General features: G+C 38.1%; 1 protein-coding gene across 1 annotated transcript in view; it reads left to right on the forward strand.

Annotated features, from left to right (window-relative positions):
* Positions 1-13046, forward strand: part of LOC126976453 (tyrosine-protein kinase Dnt) — an 88698-nt gene extending 75652 nt beyond the window's left edge. The window contains exons 8-13 of the mRNA XM_050824770.1: positions 6581-6758; positions 7675-7837; positions 9598-9741; positions 10968-11127; positions 11957-12093; positions 12574-13046. Coding sequence (XP_050680727.1) covers positions 6581-6758; positions 7675-7837; positions 9598-9741; positions 10968-11127; positions 11957-12093; positions 12574-12685 — 894 coding nt within the window. The 3' untranslated portion in view covers positions 12686-13046. The remainder of the gene's footprint in view (positions 1-6580; positions 6759-7674; positions 7838-9597; positions 9742-10967; positions 11128-11956; positions 12094-12573) is intronic.
* Positions 13047-15898: the final 2852 nt, after the last annotated feature.

The following is a 15898-nucleotide window of genomic DNA, read 5'->3' on the forward strand; positions in this document are numbered from 1 at the left end:
GCACAGCAACAACTGACGTAACTTGGATGTGACTAATTTCGACTAGTAACTGGTGTCGATGCAAGTTGCGTCCGCCACGAGAGCCCTTCCCCGTGCCCACGCTACTATTGTATATTTGTAGTTGAATGCGTTATTTCCATGTAACATATAACCTACGATGGTATCAAAAGCAGTCCAGCAATTATGCTTTAGATTTTAATCAAAAAACTGTCAGAACAGACACTAACACCTGAAGACAATCATTAATATCGCTGTAATTGGAATGTCAGCCTTGCGGACTACAACCATTTCGTGGAACGGCTCTACAAATCTTGAAAATTGAGACTTGAATTCTAGTGTAGCTCAGACAATTTGCTGTGATATTGCGAATCAGAAAACATAACAGCGTGTTTGTGCAGTTATTAAATTAAATAAAATGAATTTCATGTGTTTCTTTGTAAATATAATATTAAATATTATTACAAAATAATGGAGATTAAAGTATCAAATTGCCATTTATTCTAATAGGTACTTCGAATTGACATAGAACCTTCATGGTTTGTGATTTTTGAGTAAAACTTTTTTCCCACAATACCTATGTAGTTCTTCTTTTAAAAAATGTGTAACATTCGATTATTGACACACAGTAATTTTTTTTATTAAGCTTAGACAAGAAAGATGGATACTTCGAAAATTCGAGTGATTTTTGAATACGAGTTCTAAACTAGAAGGAACTAACGCGGCAGAAACAGCTTTCAATATCAATGTTGCGTTTGGAGAGGGGAGAGCTAATGAAGGCACCATGCGATTTTTGTTTAAACGCTTTCGTGATTGAAACTTTGATTTGAAGAACAAAATTCGTGAAGGACGCACTGGTGAATGACATTGAATTGAAAGAGATGGTGGAAGCTGATCCGAGCCACACTACCCAGGAATTAGCGGCATGGTTTTACCATATCTTACTAACAATATTTAACTTTTGCGTAAATTAAATAAAATAAAAAAATATGAAATATGGATGCCTCATGATTTGATTGACCTGCAGAAAGAAACGCGTGTTAAGCCTTGTGTTGCCTTGTTGAATCGATAGAGATATGAAGGAATATTGGATCGAGTTATGACAGGCGACGAAAAGTGGATTTGAGGAAATAGTTCTGTGCCTATTATCAGCACATTTAAATTCAAAATAGAATCAAAAATTATTGCCTATTGAACGTCATAAAACTACCACCCATTCGAAAAAGTATGCCTCAGCCTGGGAAAAAAGGGCGCAGGAAACTCAGCGGGCTTTCGTAACATAATATAACAATAATAATATAGTGCAATATAATTTATTGTTACATAGCGTGAGGGCGGTCGCTCCATTCGAAATCTGTGATATGATTTTGAAAATCATTTATGTAAGAATTAATTATATTTAGAATTAGTTATACAATTCTTTTGAATTTGGTAACACATTTATTTTGTCCATTTTCTGGGATCATTTATGAGCATCTTCACTTGTGCATATATTTTTTTATTGGATCTCAGATTATATCGAAGCTATGTCTTGTTTGTGTGCGTGCGTTACTGAAAACAGAGGTTAAGAGTTCCCCGCAATTTTCCGACGTTGTCACAATTTATCTAGACGTATCTAAGACCGAGTGGCATCATATTTTGCCCTGTACTTTCCCAGGGGCATAAAAAGAATAGGGGAGTCCCAGGCCCATGGGTATCGTAAGAGGCGACTAAGGGCTTTTTAGAAGTGGGAGAGTCACGCAGCCGTCTTTTAACGTCAGCACAATCGGGCCAGACTCGTCCGGGTTAATTACCACACTCGCACAGAATACCGGCGTGAAGTAGCGGCCTAGTGCCGCTATGTTTCGTAAAGGTTAGTGTCGAGGACCGGAGGCCATTCCCCCCCCCCTTCCCCAACAAAGATTATTAAAGCGGTCCCTAAAGAGATAGTACCCCAGGAGGGTACCGGCTCTACCAGAGTCGGAGAATCCCTCCCCGAGCACTCTAGCTCGGGCTGCCCCTCGTATTCTGGGGAGGGCACAGTACCGCGCATGACCAAGGACAAACGAGGCAGTAACACCACGGCACCCCGCTCCACACTCAACGTGGACTTTTGCAATATCAGGGGAATTCACTCCAACTTAAGCGCCGTCCACCACCACCTTGAGACGGCGAAGCCGGCCTTGTGTTTCCTTACGGTAACGCAGATATCTCGACCTAGCGATACGTCATATTTAACGTACCCCGGGTACAAAATTGAGCACAATTTTTGCCTCATGCCGAGGTATGTGTGTACGTTAGGGAGGATATCTACTGTCGCCGTCTTGGCAATTTTGAGGGTAGGGACCTGTCCATTCTCTGGCTCCGCGTAGATTTAGAGGACCGCGTCCGCATCTATGCGTGTGTCTACAGGTCCCATAGTGGTAACGCAGAAACCGATCATCTCATGGGCTGCGTTCAAGCGGCAATTGACGACGTGCTTGCACAGATCCCCTCCGCTGAAATCGTAGACTTGGGTGATTTCAACGGGCACAATGCCGAATGGCTCGGATCACGTACCACAGACTACGCAGGGCGATCTTTGCATAATTTTGCATTGGCGTACGGTCTGTCCCAATTGGTAGAGTCGCCAACGCGGCTCCCGGATGTGGATAGCCACATGCCGTCCTTATTAGATCTTCTGCTGACTACACATCCCGATGGTTACCAGGTCATTGTCGACGCCCCTCTCGGAACGTCCGACCATTGCCTGGTCAGGAGTGTAGTGCCTATCCGACGCCCACGTCGCAGACCACCAGCGACCTGCCGCATTTGGCACTACAAGTCAGCAGATTTATTTATTTATTTATTTATTGGTTCCCATACAACATACATGTATTAATAATTACAAAATAACGCTAGTATAAGTAAATCATTATTAACATATACGTCAATTAAATGGAAACACTTATGATAGTAACACGTGATATTTAACTTAAATAAATGAAGAGTTATATAAAACAATAAATAATTTTATGTTACTATCATGACTTAGGAAAATGCATGTAACTTGTTAACTGAGATAAAATAAACATAAATTTAAAACACACAAACTAAAATTATATCCTACATACTATAAGCATAACATACAATAAAGCGAAACTGATACATATTTCAAAAAACATAAATATGAAGCACATAAAGATAAGCTAAGGCTCTAACAGGCGCAGAGTGTCTAAAACTAGGCGTCGAAAACTGCACAGACTATTAGAAAAAATATCAATACAGTTATTGATATTTGCTAAGTCATTATATGAACGAGATAATCTATTAACTGGTGCATTATGTGATGTCCACAAGCGAGAAGTTGGAACAAAGAAAGTCCTTACATTTCTAGTCCTACAAGGATTACAGTATAGTGAAAACCTGGACAACAGTTTAGTATGAATATGATGATTTACAACTTTATACATGTATATTAGATCAATTAATTTACGGCGCATTTCAAGTGAGTCTAGATTAAAATATTTTAATCTAGCTTCATAACTATGCAGTGATTTTCTAAGTTTGAAACGGTTACACAAAATTCTCAAAAAACGTTTCTGAACATTTTCCACGGTATCAATGTGGTTTTTATAAAAAGGTGACCATGCTACTGAACCATATTCTAAAATACTACGAACCAGAGATTTATATAATATTACAACACTATGTTGGCATTTGAAAGGTTTTGAAATGCGTAAGATAAAACCTAACATCCGATTTGCTCTTTCAGCAGTAGTATCAATGTGTTCAATGAATGATAGTTTTTTATCAACAATGACACCTAAATCTCTGGTAAATTCTTTATGACTTAAAAGTGAATTCGAAATGTGATAGGAAAAATTTACGCTATTTATCTTATTAGTGAATGTGGCAACATGACATTTGTCAACATTTAGTTTCATTAAATTATTATGGCACCAAGTACTGAGAGCAGAAAGGTCACGCTGTAGATTGAAACAGTCATCAATGTTTTCAATTTTTCGATTGGGATAGGATGCGTTCCTTTTTTGCATCCTACCCTTGGAGCAGGGTTTGTTTCCCTTCGGATGATCCTAGTGCCTACGCCGTTGCAGTAGCCGATGTGATACTACAGGGCATGGATATTTTTATACCAAGCTCTGAAGTACCGATCGGTGGCAGATCACAGCCCTGGTTCGATGCGTCAGTTAAAGCAGCATCTGACTGCAAAAAACAGGCGTATCGAACTTGGGTTGCGGCGCTGGCCACAAAGGATCCGAACTGCATAGTTCTTAAGAGGAAATACAACCGTACCCTCCAGATTTTTTAAGCGACAAATCGCCCGTGCAAAGTCAAAACACGTCGTCAAAATCGGCGAGCAGCTTTCCAGTTACCCGACCGGAACACGCAAGTTCTGATCGTTGTCGAAAGCTGCTCTTGGTAACTTCAGCCAGCCATCCATGCCGCCGTTGCACATGAGGAATGACACCCTGGCCCATACGGCAAAAGAGAAAGCCGATCTCCTGTGCGCTCTTTTCGCCTCCAACTCGACTCTTGACGACTACGGAAAAACACCGCCGAACATCCCGCGGTGTCAGAGCTCTATGCCTGAAGTACAGTTCAGACAGAAAACTGTTGGGCGAGCTCTGTATTCGTTGGACGTTAGGAAGTCGAGCGGGCCATATGGCATTTCTCCAACCGTCCTTAGAAAGTGTGCCCCTGAGTTGACGCCGGTGCTAACGCGTTTATTCCGGCACTCTTATTCCAAAGGCGTAGTCCCTGACTCATGGAAGTCAGCCCTTGTCCATCCGATCCAAAAAAAAAGGAGACAGTTCGGATCCGGCCTATTGCTATTACCTCCCTGCTCTCTAAAATCATGGAGAACATAATTAGCCGTCAGCTCTTGGTATACCTAGAGGGTCACCAGTTGATCAACGACCGACAATACGGCTTTCGCCATGGTCGGTCGGCAGGTGATCTTCTGGTATACCTAACACATAGATGGGCTGCGGCTATTGAAAGCAAGGGGGAAGGCCTGGCAGTTAGCCTGGATATAGCGAAGGCCTTTGATCGTGTATGGCACAAGGCGCTCCTCTCTAAACTTCCATCATTTGGGCTTCCCGAGAGCTTGTGCAAGTGGACCTCCAGCTTCCTCACTGGGCATACAGGTCGTTGTCGACGGACATTGCTCGAACCCGAAGCCCGTGAATGCTGGAGTGCCCCAAGGCTGTGTGCTATCTCCTACGCTGTTTCTTCTGCATATCAATGATATGTTGCACACCTCCAACGGAATACTGGGTCTCGAAATCTCGAGCGATTGCCAATTCCATGGCCATCTGGAGGGCAAAGCCAAATTGGCTTCAAAGAAACTGAGCGTCATTAATAGAGCACGGCAATACTTCAAGCCGGCCCACATTCTAGCGCTGTACAAAGCGCCGGCCACACATGGAGTATTGCTGTCATCTCTGGTCTGGCGCACCCCAGTATCAGCTCGATCCATTTGACTGCGTGCAACGCAGAGCAGCTCGAATTGTCGGGGACCCAGTACTCTGTGAACGGCTGGATCACTTGGCGTTGCGTGGAGACGTCGCTTCATTGTGTGTCTTCTACCGCATTTATCACGGGGAGTGTTCCGAAGAGCTGTTTTACCTAATTTCTGCCGCCGAATTCCACCTTCGCACGACACGCCACAAGTTAGGATATCATCCTCACCGTCTGGATGTGTGGCGGTCCTCCACAGTGCGGTTTACAAGGAGCTTTCTTCCACGTACTACAAAGCTGTGGAATGAACTTCCTTGTGCGGTGTTTCCGGGACGATACGACATGGGTACCTTCAAAAAAAGCGCGTACACCTTCCTTAAGGAAGGTGTACGCGCTTGTACGTAGTACAATCGTATCTGTACGTTGCCGGCCTTTAAAGTTTTTAGTTAAAGTTAAGAAGTGAAATATCAAGTGAATATAGAATATTTATTTGAAACTATTGATAGGTCGCTATTTAGCTATTTAACATTAACAATAGCTTTAACTGGCGAACATTGGACGGTTACGGTTAACAGTTAATGTCATGACGTCATCTAAAAATGTCAAGTTGTGAAGCTCATTTCAAGCTTAACCGGTACTTTGACTTGTTATTGCTTTAGTTAGCTGATGCAACCCAATCTGAGTGTTTTACTATTGAAATATATTTGTAGTGACTTCGGGTTGGACTTAGTATCCCGTAGCACAAATTTAGAGATAAAAATATTGTATTTATGTATAATTTATAAAAATTGGTTAGGAATGGTTATGTTAGAACAGTTACCATAACGCACGAGCCGAGCGTAGCATGCCGCGGCAGCGGCCGGCAAGTGCCAGAACCGAATTCTAGGCGTTTCCCTTTCTTTCCTACCCATTTACAAATAAGGGAGGGGGGACCTTCCCAACCCTTAAAATCTCATAATTTTAGGTAAGGTTATAATGTTTTCTTCTCCGTAACGGTGAATTACCTAGTAATAAGAGTGGTATTTTTATAATCGTGGACTAACGCTTTATCAACTACAATATCCTATAACTTTTACCTCCAAATTCTTCGGGATACTAAGTTTTAACCGCGACTTCTGTGACACTTCGTTTATTGTTTTAGCAAACGATAACAAAGGAGCGGGTAACTGACCCGAGCGAACAGCTCCGTTTGCTAACTACGGCCCGTGCAAATATTCGATTGGAGATCCTCGTACACGAAGGCACATTCGGTCGTGTTTACAAAGGGGTGTTCAAACGAGGGGACACTTACGAAGAGGTGCTTGTTAAAACAGTATCAGGTAAGCTATTACTGTTATACTAAGCTTTATGATTTGTTGTGAAACATTATTATATTACATTGGCATAGGTATGTAATTTCGAGACGAGATTGCTAATTAGAATTATTTCGAGAATTTTCTGTACCTTTGTCCAAGTAGCATTCGGCTATATCGCCCTGCCTTAAACTGTTAAAATCTTCAGGATATGATTACTCCGTAACAAATTTTTTTTGAATCATTTGGGTTACCTGTTAGAGAATTACAGACCGTTACTTTCCCGATTGTGATTTTTTTTTAATTTATGTCGGATTTTCCAGAATCCAAGTCCAAGCTATTTATATTTCCTCGCGAATTTCTAATTCATTCGAATTAAATTATTAATTTGTGCTATTTATTTATTTAGTCCGCCACTTGTTTTTTAGTATAAAACAGATTTGGTGGAAAAATTTATTCATTAAGTTAATTACTAGGTTACTTATCATAAAAGAAATAAATAAAATAAATTGATTTAAATATATTCCTGTCGCCGAATTCCACCTTCGCACGATATGCCACAAATTAGGATATCATCCCCACCATCTGGATGTGTGGCGGTCCTCCACAATGTTTTTTTTCTTACACGTACGACAGAGTTGTGGAATGAGCTTCCTTGTGCGGTACCTTCAAAAAAATCGTGATCCTTAAAGGGCGGCAACGCTCCTGTGATTCTTCTGATGTTGCAAGAGAATGTGAGCGGCGGTGATCGCTTAACACCAGGTGACCGTTTGCTCATTTGTCCTTCTACTCCATAAGAAAAAATATATATTTTAAAAATTAGACATAATTTAGGGTTATTAAAAGACGCTACATAAGGTCGGCAACGCTATGGATTTTACATTTCCGAAATTCGAAAGTCGCGAAATATGAACAATGTATAAATTAATAATATTACTCGCAGATGCAGCATCAGCGATGCAGGCAGCGCTTCTTGTTGCTGAAGGGCTGAGATTCTGTGGTTTGGTTCACGCGAATGTTTTGTCTCCAATGGCCGCCTGTGCAGAGGAAGCCAGGAAACCCTTACTGGTTTACTGCTGCGTTTCACATTCTTCTAACCTTAAAAGGTGGGCGCAGCCTAGCGAAACTCTCTAAGAAAAAAGCGATTCACTCGATTGTATGAAACGTGCAGTCAGCGATAGATTGACGGATGACGGCTATAATCTTGTTAAAAAGGAGATAGCCAAAATCCACTACGTTTTATGCAACTGGTAGCTTTCAAACTTAGACGGTTTATACTTCGTCGTCAATCGCCATACTGTAATTACTACTATTTCAAACTTATGTCAAATGACTGCACGTTTCATACTACACTAAATTTCAATTTTTACTCAGGTAGTCCGGCTCTTATTACGTAGTATTTACTTCCTTTTTGGCCCCACATACCAGTCAACAAATAACATATCAAATACTCATATTTAATACGTTTCATACTTGATGAAAACTTTAAAGAATCTGGGTATTTATTTTGACGATGCGGGACTCGAACCCGTAACCTTTCCCGTTCAGTGCGAGCGCTCTTTCCAACTGAGCCAATTGTTCCAGTGACGTATCGTTCATACAATTTTGTTTTTTGTTTTGCTTATGCAATTAATCACAGAAGTTAGAGTTATCACTGTAAAACATAACAAATTGTTTGGTATCGATTAAGTAATTGAGTGACTATGCTCGTCACTTTGAGATATGAGACGTTGTGATAGACCAGTCATCACTATTTACGACACTGACCTAACCGCAACAAAATAATGCTTGCAAATTACTGTTTCGTCTAGCTGGTATTACGTGCTATGAAGACCCCCACTGTTAAAACAACTATTACTATCATCATCATCACCATCATCCGCCGGAAAGCCGAAAGACGTCCACTGCTGGACAAAGGCCTCCAAAGAACTCCACGACGATCGCTCCTGCCCTCATCCGACGTATTCCGGTGATCTTGACCAGATCGTCAGTCCATCTTGTGGGGGTCCTACCAACACTGCGTCTTCCGGTACGTGGTCGCTATTCGAGGACTTTACTGCCCCACCGGCCATCTGTCCGTCGAACTATGCACCCTGCCTACTACCAATAAAATAAAACTAAAAATCTTTATTATTGTTGGTACAAATTTTACATACTAGGAACTAATTAAATTGTCATTACTTTGGTACAGCTTGTCTTTCGACAAAGGCCTCCTCCAAAGATTTCTTTTCTGTCCTGTCTTTTGCTGTACGAGTCCATAGTTGCCCCGCTATTTTCTTGATATCGTCTTCCCATCTCATACACTGTCTACCTATATTTCTTTTGCTGTCTGGGGGTTCCCCTTCAGTTATCTTTATATATATAATTCTTGTGTGCGTGTGTATGTCACTGAACTCGTCCTAGACGGCTGGACCGATTCTAATGAAACTTTCTGTGTGTATTCAGGTGGATTCGAGAATGGTTTAGATTCACAATTGAACTAACTCCTAAACGGCTGGACCGATTTTGATGATATTTTTGTGTGTTCCAGTGAATTTGAGATCGGTGTGTGTCTTCAGGTGGATTCGAAAATGGTTTAGATTCACAATGAAACTACCTCCTAAACGGCTGGACTGATTTTGATGACTTTTTTGTTTGTTTCAGTGAATTTGAGATTGGTTTAGATTCTCAATTCCGCCCATATAATATAATTCTCCTACTCATGTGTATGTTAGTGAACTGCTCCTAACGGCTGGACTGATTTTTCAAATTTAAAACATGTGTACAGGACAACGTCTGTTGGGTCCACTAGTTATTATTATAAGTTTTGCTCATTTCTTTGTCTTTACAATAACATTATGCTAAATATTGAAGTTGTCTTTATCAGGTTCCTTACATCGTGCAGACTGGGTCAGCAGGCATCTCCAGCCACCAGGGAGTTGGTGGAACTGGGTGCCCAAGCCGCTTGTGGTTTGTCCTACCTCCACGTGCAGAGGGTTATCCATGCAGACTTCGCGGCGAGAAATTGCATGTAAGGCATAAAAATATCACTATGCTACTTCTAATACTATCACTTTGAAATGTCGCTCTGAGATGGAAGAAGCGGCACAAGAAACTCTCCCAGCATTCTTTTTTGCGCTCTTTTCACTAACATATATAATTTTGTGCTGTCATTGTTATGTATATAACATATCCCTCAATATATAAAAGTAGATATTTATAACTGCTTCTAATCTTCATAGTAAATCCGTATTCATTTACTTTCGTTCGACTTACTCGTGTAAGGCATGGAGAATTTATGTTGTATCACTTAACATATTATAATATTGTAATTGTCATGATTTGTAAAACGATGAAGCTGTAAATGTTGATTTTGAAGAATGGCAATAAGTTTCTTGCCACTTCTTCTCATTAAAGCTTAACTTTTTACAAGGTGGTGGTAAATATAGCAAAAATAGTTACAAAAAACTAAACAATACGCCTTGTTTGAAATGATAATGGTTAAAATTTAAAATGATCATCAATTTCTGCCTAATAGAGGAAAAAAATATATAAATTAACAAAAATCTTTTTTTTGCAAATTGAAAAATGGTATAATTTTGTCAAATTATTGCCATCGGTCCTCGATAAATCTACAAAGTTTGAACGAAATCTGGGCGTTTAAAGTGCGTCAAAATCGCGCCCAAATGACTCGGTTGCAAACAAACATACATACAGCAGCTAATAAAAAGCGTGTAAAAAGAAAAGAAACACTTTGACATTCATAAGTGTCATTTCAAAATAATATTTTTTACGTTTATATCGCCTGTTAAAAGATGAGTATAAATGTATACTCATTATATTTTTTTTTATGTTGTGCAATGGCACTTGATGGTGATTACTTATCAGCTCCACATACCAGACATCAAAAACAATTAAAAGAAACTCTTAGATCATTTATACGTCTAGATAGACTATGATAGCTGTGAAAACGTCGAAAAAATTTGAATTTAGAAACAACCTATATTTTGAGCAATGCACGCATACTAACACAATCTGTCAAATCGCGAGTGTTAGACGTAGCTTGTCACGCATACTAAACGAATATTCATGGCCTGTTTTTATCGGTTGTCTAACAGCAAGAGGCGCGAGCACATACTCATATTTGATACGAAATTTCATAGTGGGCAACAAGCCTTAAATCCATATTTTAAAACTCAGACACTTGATGAAATCTATAAAGCATCTGTGTAATTTTTTTTTTCTATTCTAAAATAGAGTCGACGAGAAGCTAAGACTGAAGGTAACTGATAACGGTCTATCCCGGGACCTCTTCCCGGATGATTACCACTGCCTGGGGGATAATGAAAATAGACCCGTGAAATGGATGGCGCCGGAGTGTTTGCTGCACAACCAGTACACCACTGCTTCGGATGTGGTAAGACATATACCAGTTTGAGGCTCCTTTGCACAGAATGCCGGCTAAATTATGGGTACCACAACGGTGTCTATTTCTACCGTCAAGCAGTAATATGTAAACATTATTGTGTTTCGGTCTGAAGGGCGCGGTAGCTAGTGAAATTACTTAACATTTTATGTCTCAAGGTGAAGATCGCAACTGTAGTGCCGCTCCGAATTTTTGGTTTTTTCAAGAATCCTGAGCGGCACTGCATTGTAATGGGCAGAGCGTATCAATTACCATCAGCTGAACGTCCTGCTCGTCTCGTCCCTTATTATCATAAAAAAAAGATATCAGCATATATCTTACAGGAATATTGCAAAACTTCTTTGATGTTGTTTTCTGTCGAGGTAATTAGTTTCATTCCACATGATAAAGTCAAAAACGATATAATCAAAATCAAGAACACATTATGAAAATTTTAAACAGAATTACACTATTTTTGGAGGTACGACCTTAATTACTAATAGAATATCTTCTGCGCTTTGAGGCTTGCAACCTTGCCAAAACAGCTTCGAAATTAAGTCTTACAGGTACATTGCGAAATTTCATTGATGCTGTTTTCTGCAGAGGAAACTAATTTCATACAAAACGATAAGGTTAAAAGGATATAAACAAAACCAAGATCACACTATGTAAAGTTGAGACAAAATAGCATTATTTTTGGAGATATGAGCATAATTATTAAAAGAATAGCCTCCGCGGTTGGTGGAATAGAAATCCCACATCGTAGAAGATATCCTGAAAGTAAAATATATTACGTAAAAATTGTGCAATATTTTAATTAAACAAATTACTTTTTTAACAGTGGTCGCTAGGTGTAACGATATGGGAGTTAGCAACACTAGGCGCAGGACCTCTTGCGGAACTGGATGCGGCTGATGTCGGGGCCTTCCTCACTGGAGGATACCGACCCTCACAACCGCTCAACTGTCCGGATGAATTGTAAGATTTTATTATAATATTCCAAGTAATCAACTTAGAAATTTTTTTTTTTAGATATTTTGGTGAAATGACTTAATATTTTGTATAAATAAACCACTTTTTATTTCCAAAAAAGGGGCACTTGATTCATCAATAACAGTGGATGAAACACTTATTTTTGTCTTTAAGCATGTCGGTCTCAGTGAGTCTTACATATTTGAGGCATTTGGTGTCAAGGCACTTGGCCCGTGGGGCCCAGAGGCGCGGAGAACGTACAAAGTACTATCTTCTCGCCTCAATAGGGTTACTGGCAACCCAAGCGCTGGCAGCTATTTAGATCAACGGATCAGTCAAGCTACCCAACGGATGGAAATGCTGCCAGTATCCTTGGTACGCTTCACCGTAATGATAGTTTTAATTTAATGTAATATAGTTATTAGATTTGTTTTGTTTGAATAAGTTTATTATGTAAGATAATCTATATTCTTGTTTCAATAACAGGTATGGTATAATGTCCTGGTGTTGGACAACATCTCCCGCTTCCAGACCAACCGCTCCACAGATCCTTGCAGCTCTACACGACTTCAGACAAGCCCTAAATACTTATATTTAGATAAATTTTGATGCTCAAGGAGTAGGACTTTTCTTGTGTTCTACGTCAAATAATCCTTATGTCAACTCAGCTATCGTACTTAAAATTTGATAATCATCTCTGGGAAAAAGAATGGCCGGAAATGCATACCAATAAAATTTAAGGACAGAACTGTGTCAAACACAAATTTAAGTCGAACTTATCGTATTATTTTCCATTTAAATTTATCTGCTATTACTTTCTTTCTTCTTAGTTTCTTCTTTCTGTTTAGAATTTAAGTACCAAAGTGCCTGAGAATGAATTCTGTTTTTGGTTTTATAATATAAATTAATTTGATGGGGACCAAGCTAACGGCCCTGCTTGAAGGAAATATTTGCAGAAATAAAACGGCTTAGGAATCCGTCAAAAGGACTTTGAAATATTTTTTTTTATTACGACCAATACAGAAAATGTGTATGTGTTACGAGTACAGTTAAAAGTAGAATAGAATCAACGGAATCTATGCTTCGTACCAAATTTTAATGGTGATTAATGTGTCTAAATGAATAAGAAATAAGTGTAATTAATTTCAAGTTGTACATAGTAAATGTTATACATAAGATGTAACATTAAGTATTCATCACGGCGATACCGACATAGTACAGTATGGTAAATATTTTATCATGTAATTTAATATATTTTGGTAAAACACGTATGGCATTCAAGGGTAAAATCAGTTATTGAAAGAATTTTCAAATTATTTATTTATAAGCTGTAGTTTTTTTTTTGGATTTGTTCATGTCCAGCAATAGAAATTATGATTTTACGCCTTTTTTTATTTTTATTTTCAATTAAACCTTTTTCTGTACTTTATTTTGCATGCCAACAAATTTATCTAGATATTTTGTGTTTTTATTAAAGTGATAAATAATATTCAGTGTAAATTTGGTATGATAATACTACTCTCCCACACGTTGTTAAGTTAAAATGTGTAGGATTTGGAAACAGACTTATAATAATTGATGTTTTTAATTAGGTATACTTTAAATCTATTCACGTAATATTGGTGTCTACAATATCCTCCTAAATTAAGTAAACAATGTATATATCTATTTTATAAAATGTAAATACGAAGTCAATGCAAATGGAATTTACACGAAAATGTAATGTTGCTAGGTTAGGTTAGGTTAGTTTCAGTTCCTGAGGACATATGAAAGTCCGTCCGGACATGTAAGGATTAACACCAAAACAGTAGCTAGTCATAGACAATTCGTTTCAAGGGTTCGAGAGATTATGTCTACATAGTTTAAAGTCAAATAAGACTTTAAAAATCGCATTTATAATTCTTTGTTTGCTAGAGAGATGGTTTAGCACTTAGATCATTTATACGTCTAGATAGAATGCTACAACTTTAAAAATGACAAAAAAAAGTAGAGGCTGACAGTTAACCTCTATTTTGAGCAATGCACGCACACTAACACAAAATGACATATACATCGCGAGTGTAAGACGTAGCGTGTTAAACTAACAAACAACTAAAGTAATAAGCCTGGGCTGTTGTCATCGGTTGTCTAGCAGCAAAAGGCTCTATCTAGACGTATAAATTATGTAAGGTTGAACAGTTCAAATTATTTTTACATTTAAACGTATTTCAAATAATGTAGCAATATTGCTAATGATAAATAAGTTATTGAGTAACCTTATCCATAATTAACGTATAATCTAACAAGTTTGCTTACAATTTTGCTTTGAATTCCACAAATATATCACATTACAAATTTTGCAGTGAAAGTTAATACGATGCCATACAAATTGTAAAAATAATCCCTCGAAGCCACATTTCGGCGGAGTCCGTCAACGATTTGTCTATTATATCAAATGTTATACATAGGAAAATATACATAATAATAGTTATTATAATATTGTGATTTATTTTATTAGTGTGCAATAATATATAAACTTTTTTTTTACGGGTATGTTAGTATGATACCCGATCCCATAGTAACACAGAGTAATTACCAAGTGTTGAAATCCAGAAAGGATTTATTAACTCATGTTTATTAATATGGAGTGTTAGGTACCGGTAAAGAATATATATAAAAAAAAATCCTGCGTACACATGTCAGAGGCAAAATCTGCATTGTGCACGAACCTCTAAGCTGCATATGAAGTCCTGGTACATGTAGCTAGCATGACACATGGTTTCAACCGCTATAAAAGACATTACTATCACCGCTACCATATTTATGTTCTCCTCGTGTCTATGTAGTAATACTTCGTGCGCATGGCGTCAGAATATGTTAAGGTATACTCGCGCCATACATATTATGACAATCTCAACTATGATCGCCTGGTACCAAAATATAGTATAATGCTTCCTCTCCTTCTTCATCTCATTTTCTCCCAAGTTAAATCTTATCAATTTATGTGTCTGTCTCTTTTTACTGTCGCGCTTTTTCGTTTCATCGACTTTCAAATCACAACGATGCTTATGAAGTTTTCACTTCAAAAACCTGGCTTCGCTTATCATAATAATAACTTTATAATTAAACAAAAATATTTGGAAGATTATAATATGACAAGATTTTAAGCATTCGTATTTTAATATCTAATTATCAACAGTTGCATACAAGACTCTATAAAAGATTCTGAAACTGTAAGTATAAACAGGAAGCTATACTGCTAACATTAAAAAAGCCAGTCCTAGTAACCATTTCATCATCCAAACGAGTGTTGTAATGTTGTACTGAATTTCATTACAACACTCGTTTGGTGACATTAGGAGTTTTAATTTTGACAATAAGCTAACTGTTTTAGAATCTTTAATAGAGGATTTAAAGCATGGGTGTAGATAAACTAATTTCCATTACTCATTGCCTGCGAACCTAAATGTAATAATTGTGTTATTTCTTTTACTTTATAGGTCTGTTATGGTAACTATAGTGTAGTTTCTCATTACTTTGGTATTGATTTTGATATTATGAAATACATCGGATAATTGCCGGTAGTAGGTATAAAAGATTTATCTTATATGTCACTTATTTTATTTCTTGGGATCGGGTCATCTCTTTATATCAATGATTGTTATTTTAATTTGCTATACGTTTTTGTTGAATTTTACAATTTTTGACTTAAAACGTTTTGTCCAATAAATTTTATAACCTTGGATAATTTATACGTCTTGATTAGACTGTGACAGCAGTGATCACGTCGAAAAAATTTGCGGCGAACTGTAAATAATAGAGACTATTTGCA

Source organism: Leptidea sinapis, chromosome 40 (genome assembly GCF_905404315.1).
Source record: "Leptidea sinapis chromosome 40, ilLepSina1.1, whole genome shotgun sequence".
NCBI lineage: Eukaryota > Metazoa > Arthropoda > Insecta > Lepidoptera > Pieridae > Leptidea > Leptidea sinapis.